Source organism: Diprion similis, chromosome 8, assembly GCF_021155765.1.
Source record: "Diprion similis isolate iyDipSimi1 chromosome 8, iyDipSimi1.1, whole genome shotgun sequence".
NCBI classification, from domain to species: domain Eukaryota; kingdom Metazoa; phylum Arthropoda; class Insecta; order Hymenoptera; family Diprionidae; genus Diprion; species Diprion similis.
In genome coordinates, this window is record NC_060112.1 from 17,692,822 (window position 1) to 17,704,752 (window position 11,931).

Consider the following 11,931-nt stretch of genomic DNA (forward strand, 5'->3'; position numbering starts at 1 on the left):
GCCGTGAAATTTACGAAATTTTGGTTTTAAATGCACCATTTAATAAAATACGAAATGCTTGATTAATTTTTAGCAATTTAATCAAGTCATGTTCGATTAATTTTTTTAACGCAATTAATCGATGCATCGATTATTTTTAACTTAGTGACCATTATCACCCCGCAGGGTAACGCCACTGTAAAGACAAAAGAAAAGCACTTTTTTTAAATATGAAAGAAAAGGTAATAATGTCATAATATTGAAAGAAGTTATTAAGCATATATTTAACAATAAGTATAACACAAAAATTTATCATCAACAAATTATTAAAAATGGCGACACTGGAGCCATTCTCGCGAGACATGCGGCACGCTGTGTAACTGGTGCAGATTTGAATCTGGAAAAAAATTACTTAATCTACTTAAATATGTAGGTAAGATCATTGAGGTTGGAGGAGGGGAGCAAGGAGGTATACGTTGAATTTATTTTCCCGTGTTTTCTCAGTCTTATTCTCTGTTTCCCTCAAATCGTCCCACACCTTCTCCACAATATTGCGTTAGTCGAAGCTGTTGCAAAAGAGCCGATTAACTAGAAGTACATTGAAAAATTGGTGCTGCGGGCGTCCAACAAAATATTCGCGACCTTAACATCTGATCTGGGGATCGTCGCGGGAGCCAAATCATTATATGACATAGCTAGCGACCGTCTGCATGACCCTGGAGAAAGTTAGGTTACAACATATATAAAATAAATAATAGAAATATATACATTATACATACATATATAAAGTCAGAAGCAGAATCTCATAAAGAATGCTAGAAAAATCCAAAATTGGTAAGTTACATAAATTTTATTAGTGCAATATAACGTCATATTCGAAATACTTTCATCTGATTTCAGGCGAATTGAGGTAAAATATTTACCGTCTGATCACGTTTATATGTTTATCGAGGGGTATGGCAATTATGATGTTTAACTAGTATTAACGCTAAAGTGAATTCTTCTCAGTTTATCATTGTAAATGATTTCATAGTTATCGTCTTGTGATTGCATACGTAGCGATATTGACTAATATTATTGAACGAAGATAAATAAAAATAAGAAACACGAACCAATATGTACATGAAACGTAACTCGTATAAGCAACTTTATGAAATCTTTATTTATTGCTCATGCGTTATATACATACAATACGGTGAACTATTACATTTATACGTATGCAGGTAGAAAATATTATCCTAAAACATGAAGTAGAAATATCACAATTTGACTTTACTTGACAGTAGTCGTACTTGTACATTAAAAGTTACGCACGAGTTACAATAGGAAATCGCAACGAACTCAACACAAATATCATTAAATTTACCAATATATAATATCATAGGTTTCGCCATTATGGATTTCACCCTGTCCTCAAACTGTTATATTCGAAATTATATTTCTACTTTAGCTTCTACTATGGAAAATCTAGTAATGACTACACGACGCGTTCAAAAGAATAGGGAAGAGCACTAGGGATCGGAATAAATGACGTATACGCCATTTGTTGTTCGGCAACGAATGCTCATTCAGTGAAGTGCCGAAAGACGGATCTGTTTTTATCGGCTAAAAAATCCGTTGATTTTTTCTTAGTGAGATCGGCTTATCCTGTTTTGCGAATTGCCCTTGTGCCTGCCTTTATCCGAGACTAAACTTGGTCCAGACATGAGTCAGACGATGTGAGTGTATAAGCAATCGGTAACCAACCGCCCCACAAAGAGCAGAATACAAAGTTAGTAGCTCATAAGGTGTTCTCTGCTAAAAGAACGGTCTACAGTACGCCGCAAATCACTGAGCTGTTGACTGGTCGATGAGACGGTCAAACCTTTCCTTTTTCATTACATTTTTACCGTCTCCGATAGTGAATCGTTACCCAAGCTCTAAAGATAAGCTCGCGAAGATACTCGAAGATCGTTGTAACAAAGCCAAAGTAATTAGCTCGAATCCATCCATCTCGAAACAATAAGTGAGTGATAAAACTTATAAGTGATTAATAATCAATTGTTCAAAATTACAAAAAACAGTGCGACGGTATGATTGGTTTTACAAGTCGGTATTTACATAGTGGAAATTTTATCACTATTAGGTCATTTTTACGAATGTACAATATTTGAGTAGTCAAATTGATATTAATGCCATGTAAATGAGGATAGCAATCTGTTGTTGTTGTTGTTATATTTTTTTCTGAATCATATTTTGAAACAATTGAACAAAACACCGGCTTCAATTTTTTCAAATCAGTTTTTTTTTCGACAGTTGGGAAAAAGATGACTCGTGAACTATCGATACCAGAATGGTTGAAAAACAGAGGGATACTAGTCACCGGGGCGACTGGTTTTCTTGGAAAAGTTTTAGTTGCAAAACTGCTATTGTCGTGTCCGCAAGGTGGAAATATTTACCTGTTGGTTAGAGAAAAAAGAGGCCAGAGTCCAAAAGCAAGACTGCATACGCTGATACAGGTAAAATAATTATTTTCGCCTGTCTTCCGAACTCTCATAGTAATGTAAGTAAATAGTTGAATCTTCTTTTCAAGTGGTGGTACAAACAGTGGTTGAATGTATGAGGTACTTGAAAATCATAAATCATGAAAGGAATGTGCGTCTAGTGTTGACGAGAGAAACGAACTCTGGTGTAGTCATTGATTTGATAAAAGTTTTCTCTATTGAGATTTGATTTTAATCTGAATTCAAAATACACCAGCTACATACAACGTATAGCTTTTTCAATTCGATTCGTACATGCCTTGAAAAAAATGATATACTCACAATTTACGTGTAATCTGACTCAGAAGTTCAACCTCGGCTGCGTCATCGTTTAGCAGCGATATTTTTGAGCCTGCTCGATGCGGAGTAGAAACCGTGACGCAGCAAATCATATGACATTGTCATTCTCCGATAAATATAAATTAAGGGGGTGCCTTGGTCGAATTCGACGTTGAAGTATATATCTCCAAATATCGAAGTCCACGTATCTCATCGCGAAAAAGGGCTTGGCAGCCCCATTCTATATACAATACTGGAAAAAACACTTTAATGCATTTTCATTTGACATAGAAATAAAGAAATGGCACGAAAACTACGAATTCACTATTGGGATTTCGTAAAATCCGTATAATTTCTTTATTTTTGCGTCAACTGAAAATGCATAGGAGTGTTTCTCTTCAGAATCGTGTTCAGGATGGGGCTGTTGAGCCCTTTTTCGCGTTTGAGATCCGTGGACTTTGATGTTTAGAGATATACAGGGTGGTCCATTTTAATTGCCCCAGGCGAACATCTCGAAAACTGCAAGAGATACAAGAAAAAGTTTCATGCAAAACTTGAACGGTTTCGAGGAGGAAAGATAATGCTGGGTATCCGTTGACTTGTGGATTTTACCACTTCTGAGACTTTGCAAGTAGCTCTGGATTATAGATGGGAAACACGAATTTCGGATATGACCCGCTGAAAGCAAGATGAGAGCCTAATTCTGATCCAAAGAAAAAAAAAAATTTGGTGAAATTGTTTTTTCATTATTTATAAAAAACAAAAAAATTTTATAGAAATTTTTTTTTATTTGGGGCATATTCGAATTAGTCTTCAATCTCGACATCAGTTATTCATATCCAAAATATGTGTTCCCTATCCAAAATCCGAAGCTACTTGCAACATCTCGGAAGTGGTAAAATCCACAAGTCGACACGTGTCACCGTTATCCCCCCCCCCCCCAAAACCTTTCACCCTTCAAGTTTTGTATTAAACTTTTCTCTCTTTTTCTCATCTTTTATCTCTTGTAATTTTCGAGATATTCGCCTGGAGCAATTAAAATGGACCATCCTGTATACGACAACGTCAAAATTAACCAGGGCAGCCCCTTAACAGTAGGGTGAGAATTATCTAGTGTAGACCGCTTCATTTCAGGGTACTTTAGTCGTTGTGGTACGGGATATCAATTGCGTGTTATGCACTCGGGATTTATAACCGAATTAGGTCGCATGAATAATGTTTACTTAATTTTGGCGAAGAGACAAGGATGCCCGTTAATATTTATACTATGTGCGTATGAAGCCTTGAAAATCGAATGTGTAAGCCGTTGCGTTGACGATGTACCAATGAGTAAAAATGCGCTACGAAAATCACAATTATTTACCAGTGGCCGTCACTTTTTTTTTCTCCCATTTTACCGTTTCGTTAGAAATTCGTGGCGTATCCGCACAGCTGCGGGATGAGCTCGCCCACAAACAAATATGATGTGTTTACGTTTGCATTCGTTGCACAATGTTTGAGAGTTGCGGCTTAAGTACACTTCGACATTGAGTTGTGTACGCGTGTCAGTTACGTTTTCTTTTCAAGGCATCGCCAAAAAGGCGATGTACGTTGAGACAAGGACACTCGAAAAATATCTGCACTGCAAACACTTGCTCATTATGCATTATAAGGTCGTTTCAATCGTTCAAGTGCAGTACATGTCTGCAATACGATGAATGCCAGCCGCGAATTATGATTGCGATTGATAGCCGTTCATCGTACTGATCACAATTATTTTCGATTCAAGTCATAGGTACAGGTATGAGGACTCTATGCAGACTTTCACGAAGGGGTTGCGACTGTAATTCCTTCAGAAGATCGTCTCACTGATGTTTCCAGAATCGTTTCACTTCCGTAGTTATGTACCTACTTATGCTTCTGTCTTTATTATTGCAAATGTGAAAGTTTCAGCGTCTCAGAGCGATACTTATAGCGAGCAAGATGTACGCTCTTTAAGGTACAGAGAAAAAAAAACATGGGAATAGAGGCTACGCACCAATAGTCAGTTGTTATCTTTCACCTATAGTTGGGCAATGGCTTATGGTAGTGAATGTCTGCACGTATTACGGCCACTGCAGTCGGCAAGGCTACATACTTATCTAATTGCATAATATAAGCTCCTTTCTTTACATTCCGTTATACATGTAAAGGATATTTTTTTATTTTCAGTTTTCATTTCATGTGGGTTGATTATACTCGGTAACACATTGTCTTTGTCTCTGACAAACGTGAATAACTATTGATTGCTATGAAGCATGTTACTTTTCAACGATGTATAACGTGATGTAAGGAGAGAAAGTATAGAATGAATCGTATGACCGGTGTCACAATATTGTCTGGATCGTTGGGATGTGCATGCTAATACTAACCGGTTAATAAATCATTGACATTATGACATTAGACATGAGCGTGTACTTATACACACTTGTTTCTCTTTTTTTTTTTAGATAAGATGATATCCCATTTCTTGCAGTAAACGTACGATTAGAAATGATCGTGATTCACGAGTTCATTCTGTTTTTCAGCAAGAACCGTACAGGGTGCTTCGCGAAAATCATCCTGAACGCCTTAAGCGACTTGTTGTTATTTCTGGGGATACAAGCGTCGAGGGTCTCGCTCTTTCCCCCGAGGACAAGGATCGTTTAATGGAGGATGTTTCCGTGGTTTTTCACATGGCTGCCAACGTGAGATTCGATCTTCCTCTACGTACTGCTATCAACATGAACACCAAGGGGGCCGCGAATATTATCAAAGTTGCAAAGCAGGTACGTATCTGAAAAGTCTAGATGCATTTCTATGACACACTTCTTGACTAGAACTTCTTAATTAACGCCAAATCGGATCATCAAAGTTGAAAAGTCAAATTGTTTATATTGAAGTGTACTTCTTAAAATGATATGCGCAAAAACTCTACAACAAGTTCAGAACTACGAAATCGTACCTCAAAATTTATACCCCCAATTTTTTGAAAGGTATTATCTTGATTTTTGTTTTACGTTTGCCATTATTCTCAGTATGCAAAAAACCATTTTACTATACCGTTATACTACTTTCGAAACAGAATTAAGCTTATAAGATTCCGAATATTCGTTGTTGATGAGTTTCCTAATGAAGTTTCGATTTCCTTATATCATTCTAACACAAACTGAAAACGATTTGATTTAAAGATTCTTAATATTTAAAAAAAAAGAATGCCACTGTTGGACCCAGCCTGAACTGTTCGTTTTTATGCCATACGAATTGAATGTTGTAAGGAAATAAGTTGTGTTCTTGCGCATTACTGCCGCTTCGGCCAATGAGAACGTGCTGTCACATAACGTCGTTTTAAGCATTATTTTTAAAAGCTACAAAACAGCCATTCATTCTTATATCCACCAAATTTTATTTGACGGGGGAATGATATTCAAATGTTAAATAATTGGATACAGAGGTGACAGAGAAAAAATTTCTCTGATCCTTTCTATGACTGCCTTATTTTCAGCTGCCAAACTTAGTATCTCTGGTTCACGTGTCAACGGCTTACTGCCATTGCGGACAAACGCGTCTCGAGGAAAGGGCTTACACCCCAAACATTTCGCCGGAATTTGCAATTGCAGCTGTCGACTCCATGAGCGACGACCAACTGAAGTCTTTAGAGCGCAAATTGCTAGGCGATCAACCCAACACCTACGCTCTGAGCAAATGCCTCAGCGAAGACCTGATGGCCAGGTCTGGACTTCCGGTAGGCATCGCCAGACCTTCCATTGGTAAGCCGCTCGCATTCCATAATTGCGAATTGATCTTTCTTCGATATCTCTATAATCGCGATTCAAAATTATCCACTTCTCCTGCAGTGATCGCATCTTGGAAAGAACCAGCACCGGGGTGGGTGGATAACTTAAACGGGCCAACCGGTTTGATAGTAGCCGCGGGAAAAGGTGTGATCCGATCGATGCACTGTAACAGTGAATACCTTGCGGACTTAATGCCTTGCGATATCGTGGCAAACGCCGTGATTGCTCTTGCCTGGAAGGTGGGTTTGGAAACTTCCTGTAAACCGATTTTCGTCAACGTTACGGAGAGCGGACGAAACCCAATCACTTGGGCAGGCGCCCTGAATGCCGGCAGAAGACATGCTCTTTCAAATCCATTTTCAGGTTTGTTATTACGTGCATGAATATCGTGGAAATTCTGCGGATCGTCGAGTCGATCGGTACGTGATCGATTTGACTATCTAAATTCCGACCTTACCGACTCAAGGTAATTCGTGATCGAATCATAGAATCGAAAAATCTCTACAACCCACCGCCACTAACGTGACACGTTTAATCCGATAGTCGGCATTAGCAATTATACAAATACCTACCAGAGCACGTGGGCATGATACGCAGATTTGATCAGTTTTCAGCAATTCATGATTTTATACATTACCCTCTCACAATGAACGTGCCATTTGTTCATGCCGATTATTCGAACAATTTAAATGAACAACACCACGTTGATTGGAAAACAATCTTTCAATATTTTACTGATGAGTTTATTTTTTTAAATTACACTGTTTCGGTGAAAGTTTTAACGAGAAACTGTATTACAATGCATTATGTAATTTCGATGAGAACTTGCGTAAGTGTGTATCAAAATGACGAGTCGATGCTTATGAATTTCCCTTCATCCTGGCAGAGATGCCCTTCAGATAATTAATTTAGCTACAGTTGGCTTATAGTCTGTACAAATTGCGCGATAAGAACTTATTCCAATTATGTCACCAACGTATAATTCAATCGTTAATTTTGTTTACATCATATTTTATTCGGTTGATTGTGCGACCACTGCATAACGCTTTTCTGACAATTTTTATTCTTTAACTTTCAGGCCCACTTTGGTATCCAGGCGGTAGATTCACTTCCTCAGCAGTTCTGCATTGGTTTTCTGTGATGTTCCTTCACCTTCTCCCTGCCTACCTGTTGGATCCTTTGATATACTTGAGCGGGAACAAACCTTTTTTGGTCAAGATTCAAGGGAGAGTTTCTACCGGTTTGAGCTTGCTGCAGTATTATACGACCAAGGAATGGGTCTTTCTGTAAGTAGAAATCTTCCATTTCCAATACGGCTTGGCTGACTATTTTATATACAAGATTTACAGTCACAAAATTTCTTGCCCTTTTCGAAAAGTTCAATTTTCTCACAGCTTATTATAGTAACCAATGGCTAAACATATTATGGTCTAAATATGGAATCCGGTGAATCCCCACGAAGTACGAAAAAATAAATTTCAGATAACCTTAAGATTACAGGATGTGTTTTTATACCATTACATACCGGTTATGGTCTCGGGGAATTTCGTGATCATTATTTGTTCCAAGGTAAGAGGTTATAGACGGTCAGACGCGTGACTCGTCACGTCCCTATATTACACTTCTATTGCTATTGCCATCCAATTAAGAGAAGTCGTTTCGTAATGGAACAATTGCAGAAAAAAAAGGTCGCCTCGATCTCGTCTGAACATATGCAACTCTTGATTGGCGACCAATTTACGCTATTTACGCAATACAGAAAATTACACAAAATTTACACAACAATTACACATTGAATTCTTGGGTAAACGTTTCTGTTAATTCCAACAGTTCTGAATTTTATTATAACCTTGTATAACCTTGCGATGAATGATTAAAATCTGAATAGCTGCGAATCGTGTTATCCTCGATAAAGCAAACGAGAAATAGAAGGTGCCGTCAAGGTTATTCAAAGCCGGGCTAATAATCTGAGATATAGGAATCATTTCGATAGTGTTATGATTTTATATCGTGAATATTCATGATATACGAATCATGTTTAAAAGGTCAAGCCTCGAAATTTCTCGCTACTTCTAACCATGCATACGTATATGAAGTTTAGAGTAATAATTAAAATGTTGGCGATAAAAAATGGATAATTTTCGGATTCTTGTTGTAGGAATGGCACTTTAAGAGAACTGCAAGACCAACTATGCCCCTCGGATAGCGCAATATTCTTCATGGACACGAAGGACATGTGCTGGGACGATTATCTCTATCAATACATTCTTGGGATCAGAAAATACTGCCTAAAAGACGACCCGTCGACTTTGCCTCACGCAAGAAGAGTTTTTCATTATTTGTACATCGCCGATAGAATATTGCGAATTGTTGTTGCAGGATTCATCGCATGGTTCGTTTACTCATGGTTCGCGTCAACAACGGCGGGCACAGCATCGATAATCGAGATGCAAGATTCATAGTTACATTTTTTCTTGTGTCCTTCACGTCATGTCATGCATTGCGAGTATTTCCCGTCTAACCAGCTGTTCATACTTAGCTAAATAACGCAATTATACACATACTGTCACATATGTATGTATTCAAATTTCACGTACAATTAGACCGCGTGGTCTAATCGGTGGAAGAAAAGCAGGAGAAGAAACTTGTAATTAAAACATTGTAAAACGGTCTCACTGACACTGTATTGTAAATATAAAATTTCTGTTTATACTTTTCGACTGCTTACTTTCAAGATTTTTCCTGTACCTGGACTTTTTATCATTTATATACTTTTGTAATTCCTAGCTGTACTTTTCAGTCTGGAGATGAACCAATTGCAATCAGATCGACCGAGTATAACCAGCATAACGTCTTCGCCTCATTCTGTCACTCAAATTTAAAGTTGCACTTACCATTTTCTGCTTGTAACGACTAATTTAATTGGCTTTACGTAATTTCGTTACGCTGCTGGATGAACTTTATAGGATTTTAATACGAACAATCAGTTCTTTAGGGCAAATATTATTGTCATTTATTTTTGTAATCTATAGCAATCGGCATCCATCTATAATGCTATCTATTTTTCAATTCAATCAAATTTGCTTTTGGGTGATTTCCGTCAATCAACGCAGCTTTCCTCAACTCGTTATTAGTGATGATTAAATTGTGGATTCGATCGGTCCGGTTGTTTTTCGGTTATTTGAATAACGTTTTATAAATTCAAAACGCATCGGAGTGGGAAGTTTTTAGGCTACATAGGCCATCAATGTCGAGATATAGACGATCCTCTGATTGGTTTTCGTATCTTTAAAATACTTAATTTACCTGTCGCGACGATTACATGGTGTACGCTGACATCAATCGACGTGTCTTGTATTAACAATGGCAAAAAATTATTTTTTACCCTTTTTGTTTACCAGAATTCGCGTTTTCGGGAGTTGGCACGACAGCGGTCTCACTGGACATTCCGATTCTCCGCTTGTGCTGGGTCCCAGCTTGCGAATAGAAAATCTGATCATAAAAAATAACCGAAGTGATGAAAACCAATGATATTTAATCTTTACAGGGCATTGAAATTTTTTTTTGACTTTTCAGTTTAAAGTCCTAGAATTTTTGGATGTTGGATGGCGAAAAACGTCATACCACTTTTGCGCCGATATATCGGCTTCCGGGAGGGAAAAAAATCAAGATTTTAATGTTTTTATTTCTTAGTACAGCTCGCATGACAGTACCATCGAAAGTCAGAAATAATTCGCGCACACTTTTTGGGAGAAATCTAAAAACACCATGAAATTATATAAATTTATCTAAGCAGCTAAAAGCCGATATATCGGCTACCGGTCCAGTAAGGAGTTATGGATCTATAAGATATCAGCAAAACAGCATTAAAATGTACCATTCAGTGAAAGAATTCATTGAAACTCAAGCTATGTAAACAACCATATAACAGACAAAGGAAAAGAAGTAGAAGATGCATAGGCTGCACCGACTTATTGTTAGATGAATACATAATATGGCGGGGCGTATGGCATTCACCTTACGTTCTATTCCTACCGGGCTAATCTGATTGCAGCGAAATATCAAACGGTCCAACAATCTATTGTAGGTGTTACAGTAACGGCAAGTCATAAAACACATTCGGTGAAACGATATTGTCGCAGAAACATGCCGACATAATCGCATCATTGGTGACTAGCAGAATGATTTTTACTGCAAGACTGGTAAATCAAGAAAAGTTAAAGTCTGGTAGAGATTCGAGGTATCCTAATTCTTAGAAAGTTCTGTTATGTAAGTCGGGGATTACTGTGGTATAGTTTAAGGGGAACCAACTTGGCCGAATTATCGACTGAGTCAACTCGAAGGCGAGTCAAAGCAAGGCAAATAGAGGAGGTGATAATTTTTGAAAATTAGTTATAGTTGTTCGGAAATTATGTTAAAAGTATGACCATAGCTTCTGGAACGCTGGCTCGTCGGCATCCTGACGTGTGTCGAAATCATTCACTCTCCAATTGACTCGCGTTGGCTACACGAGCTACGTCGTCGCGCACGAAAGTAAAATTGCGTCATTGAATGAATAGAGGTCGGGCAGCTTCGCATACGCCGGCTTTGCCTGCCCGTCGATCTTGGAAAGTACTGCCAACCTTAGCAGCCATATTTTACAGGAAATACAGCGCAGTATTCAGACCTGCGAAGAAACATAGCGCTGATGAAAGAAAATAGTACGTGCTTTGTGTTTTCTTAATACAGGGAAGCAAAACTAATTCTTACCCAGTCCAAATATTTGGAGCAACGTAGCTACGAAAGTTCCTGAAATTTTCAAAATATTGAATATGCTGTATGCATTTGATTTCAGAACTCACTATAGTTGTTGGGAGACATTTTACGACGAAGAAACCGAATTAATTAAAGAATTGTTTATCTACTATTACATCATTATTGAACGCCTAAAAACCGAGGTGTTAACAACTTTCGACATTCAATACGCGTACGCGATATAACGATGGATCACTTGTCAGATGAAGTATAGCATCGATCGATTCCCTGTGGAAGATTTACTTATTCCGAAATTTTGACAAACTACCTTTTCCTTAAATGAAAATCGGGACACAGACGTTCAAGTCAGGAGGATTGCAGCTGCGTCAAATAAAGTGGAATATTTGCCGGTGTAGGTAATTTTTTGGTGAATTGTTTTCAACGACCTAAGGCGAGTTCCTCGGGGTATATTGCGCAGTATATTTAGTCGTTTTTTTCAAGCACAGCGAGTGGATTTTTTCGGTTTACAGTCATCTGCGATCGGGCCGCGAAGTTTGTATACCCAGAGACTGCAGCGCGAGTTATTTCTGTTACGGAATTGCAGAAAAGCGGTAAGAAGACTG

At 38.0% G+C, this 11,931-nt stretch overlaps 1 protein-coding gene and 1 long non-coding RNA gene across 2 annotated transcripts; one reads left to right on the forward strand and one right to left on the reverse strand.

The window, feature by feature from the left end:
* The first annotated feature begins 1,623 nt into the window (after window positions 1–1,623).
* On the forward strand, window positions 1,624–9,271 carry LOC124409600 (putative fatty acyl-CoA reductase CG5065). The gene is made up of 7 exons (XM_046887318.1): window positions 1,624–1,984; window positions 2,275–2,477; window positions 5,327–5,566; window positions 6,283–6,547; window positions 6,635–6,937; window positions 7,653–7,860; window positions 8,733–9,271. Exons 2-7 carry the CDS (start codon window positions 2,286–2,288, stop codon window positions 9,034–9,036), a joined length of 1,512 nt encoding a protein of 503 aa, XP_046743274.1. The 5' UTR covers window positions 1,624–1,984; window positions 2,275–2,285; the 3' UTR covers window positions 9,037–9,271.
* Window positions 9,272–11,139: 1,868 nt separating this feature from the next.
* LOC124409602 lies at window positions 11,140–11,890 on the reverse strand. The gene is made up of 3 exons (XR_006929525.1): window positions 11,755–11,890; window positions 11,324–11,362; window positions 11,140–11,240 (listed from the first exon to the last, which is right to left on the reverse strand). It is a non-coding gene; the product is annotated as an uncharacterized LOC124409602 (long non-coding RNA).
* Between the last annotated feature and the right edge of the window lie 41 nt (window positions 11,891–11,931).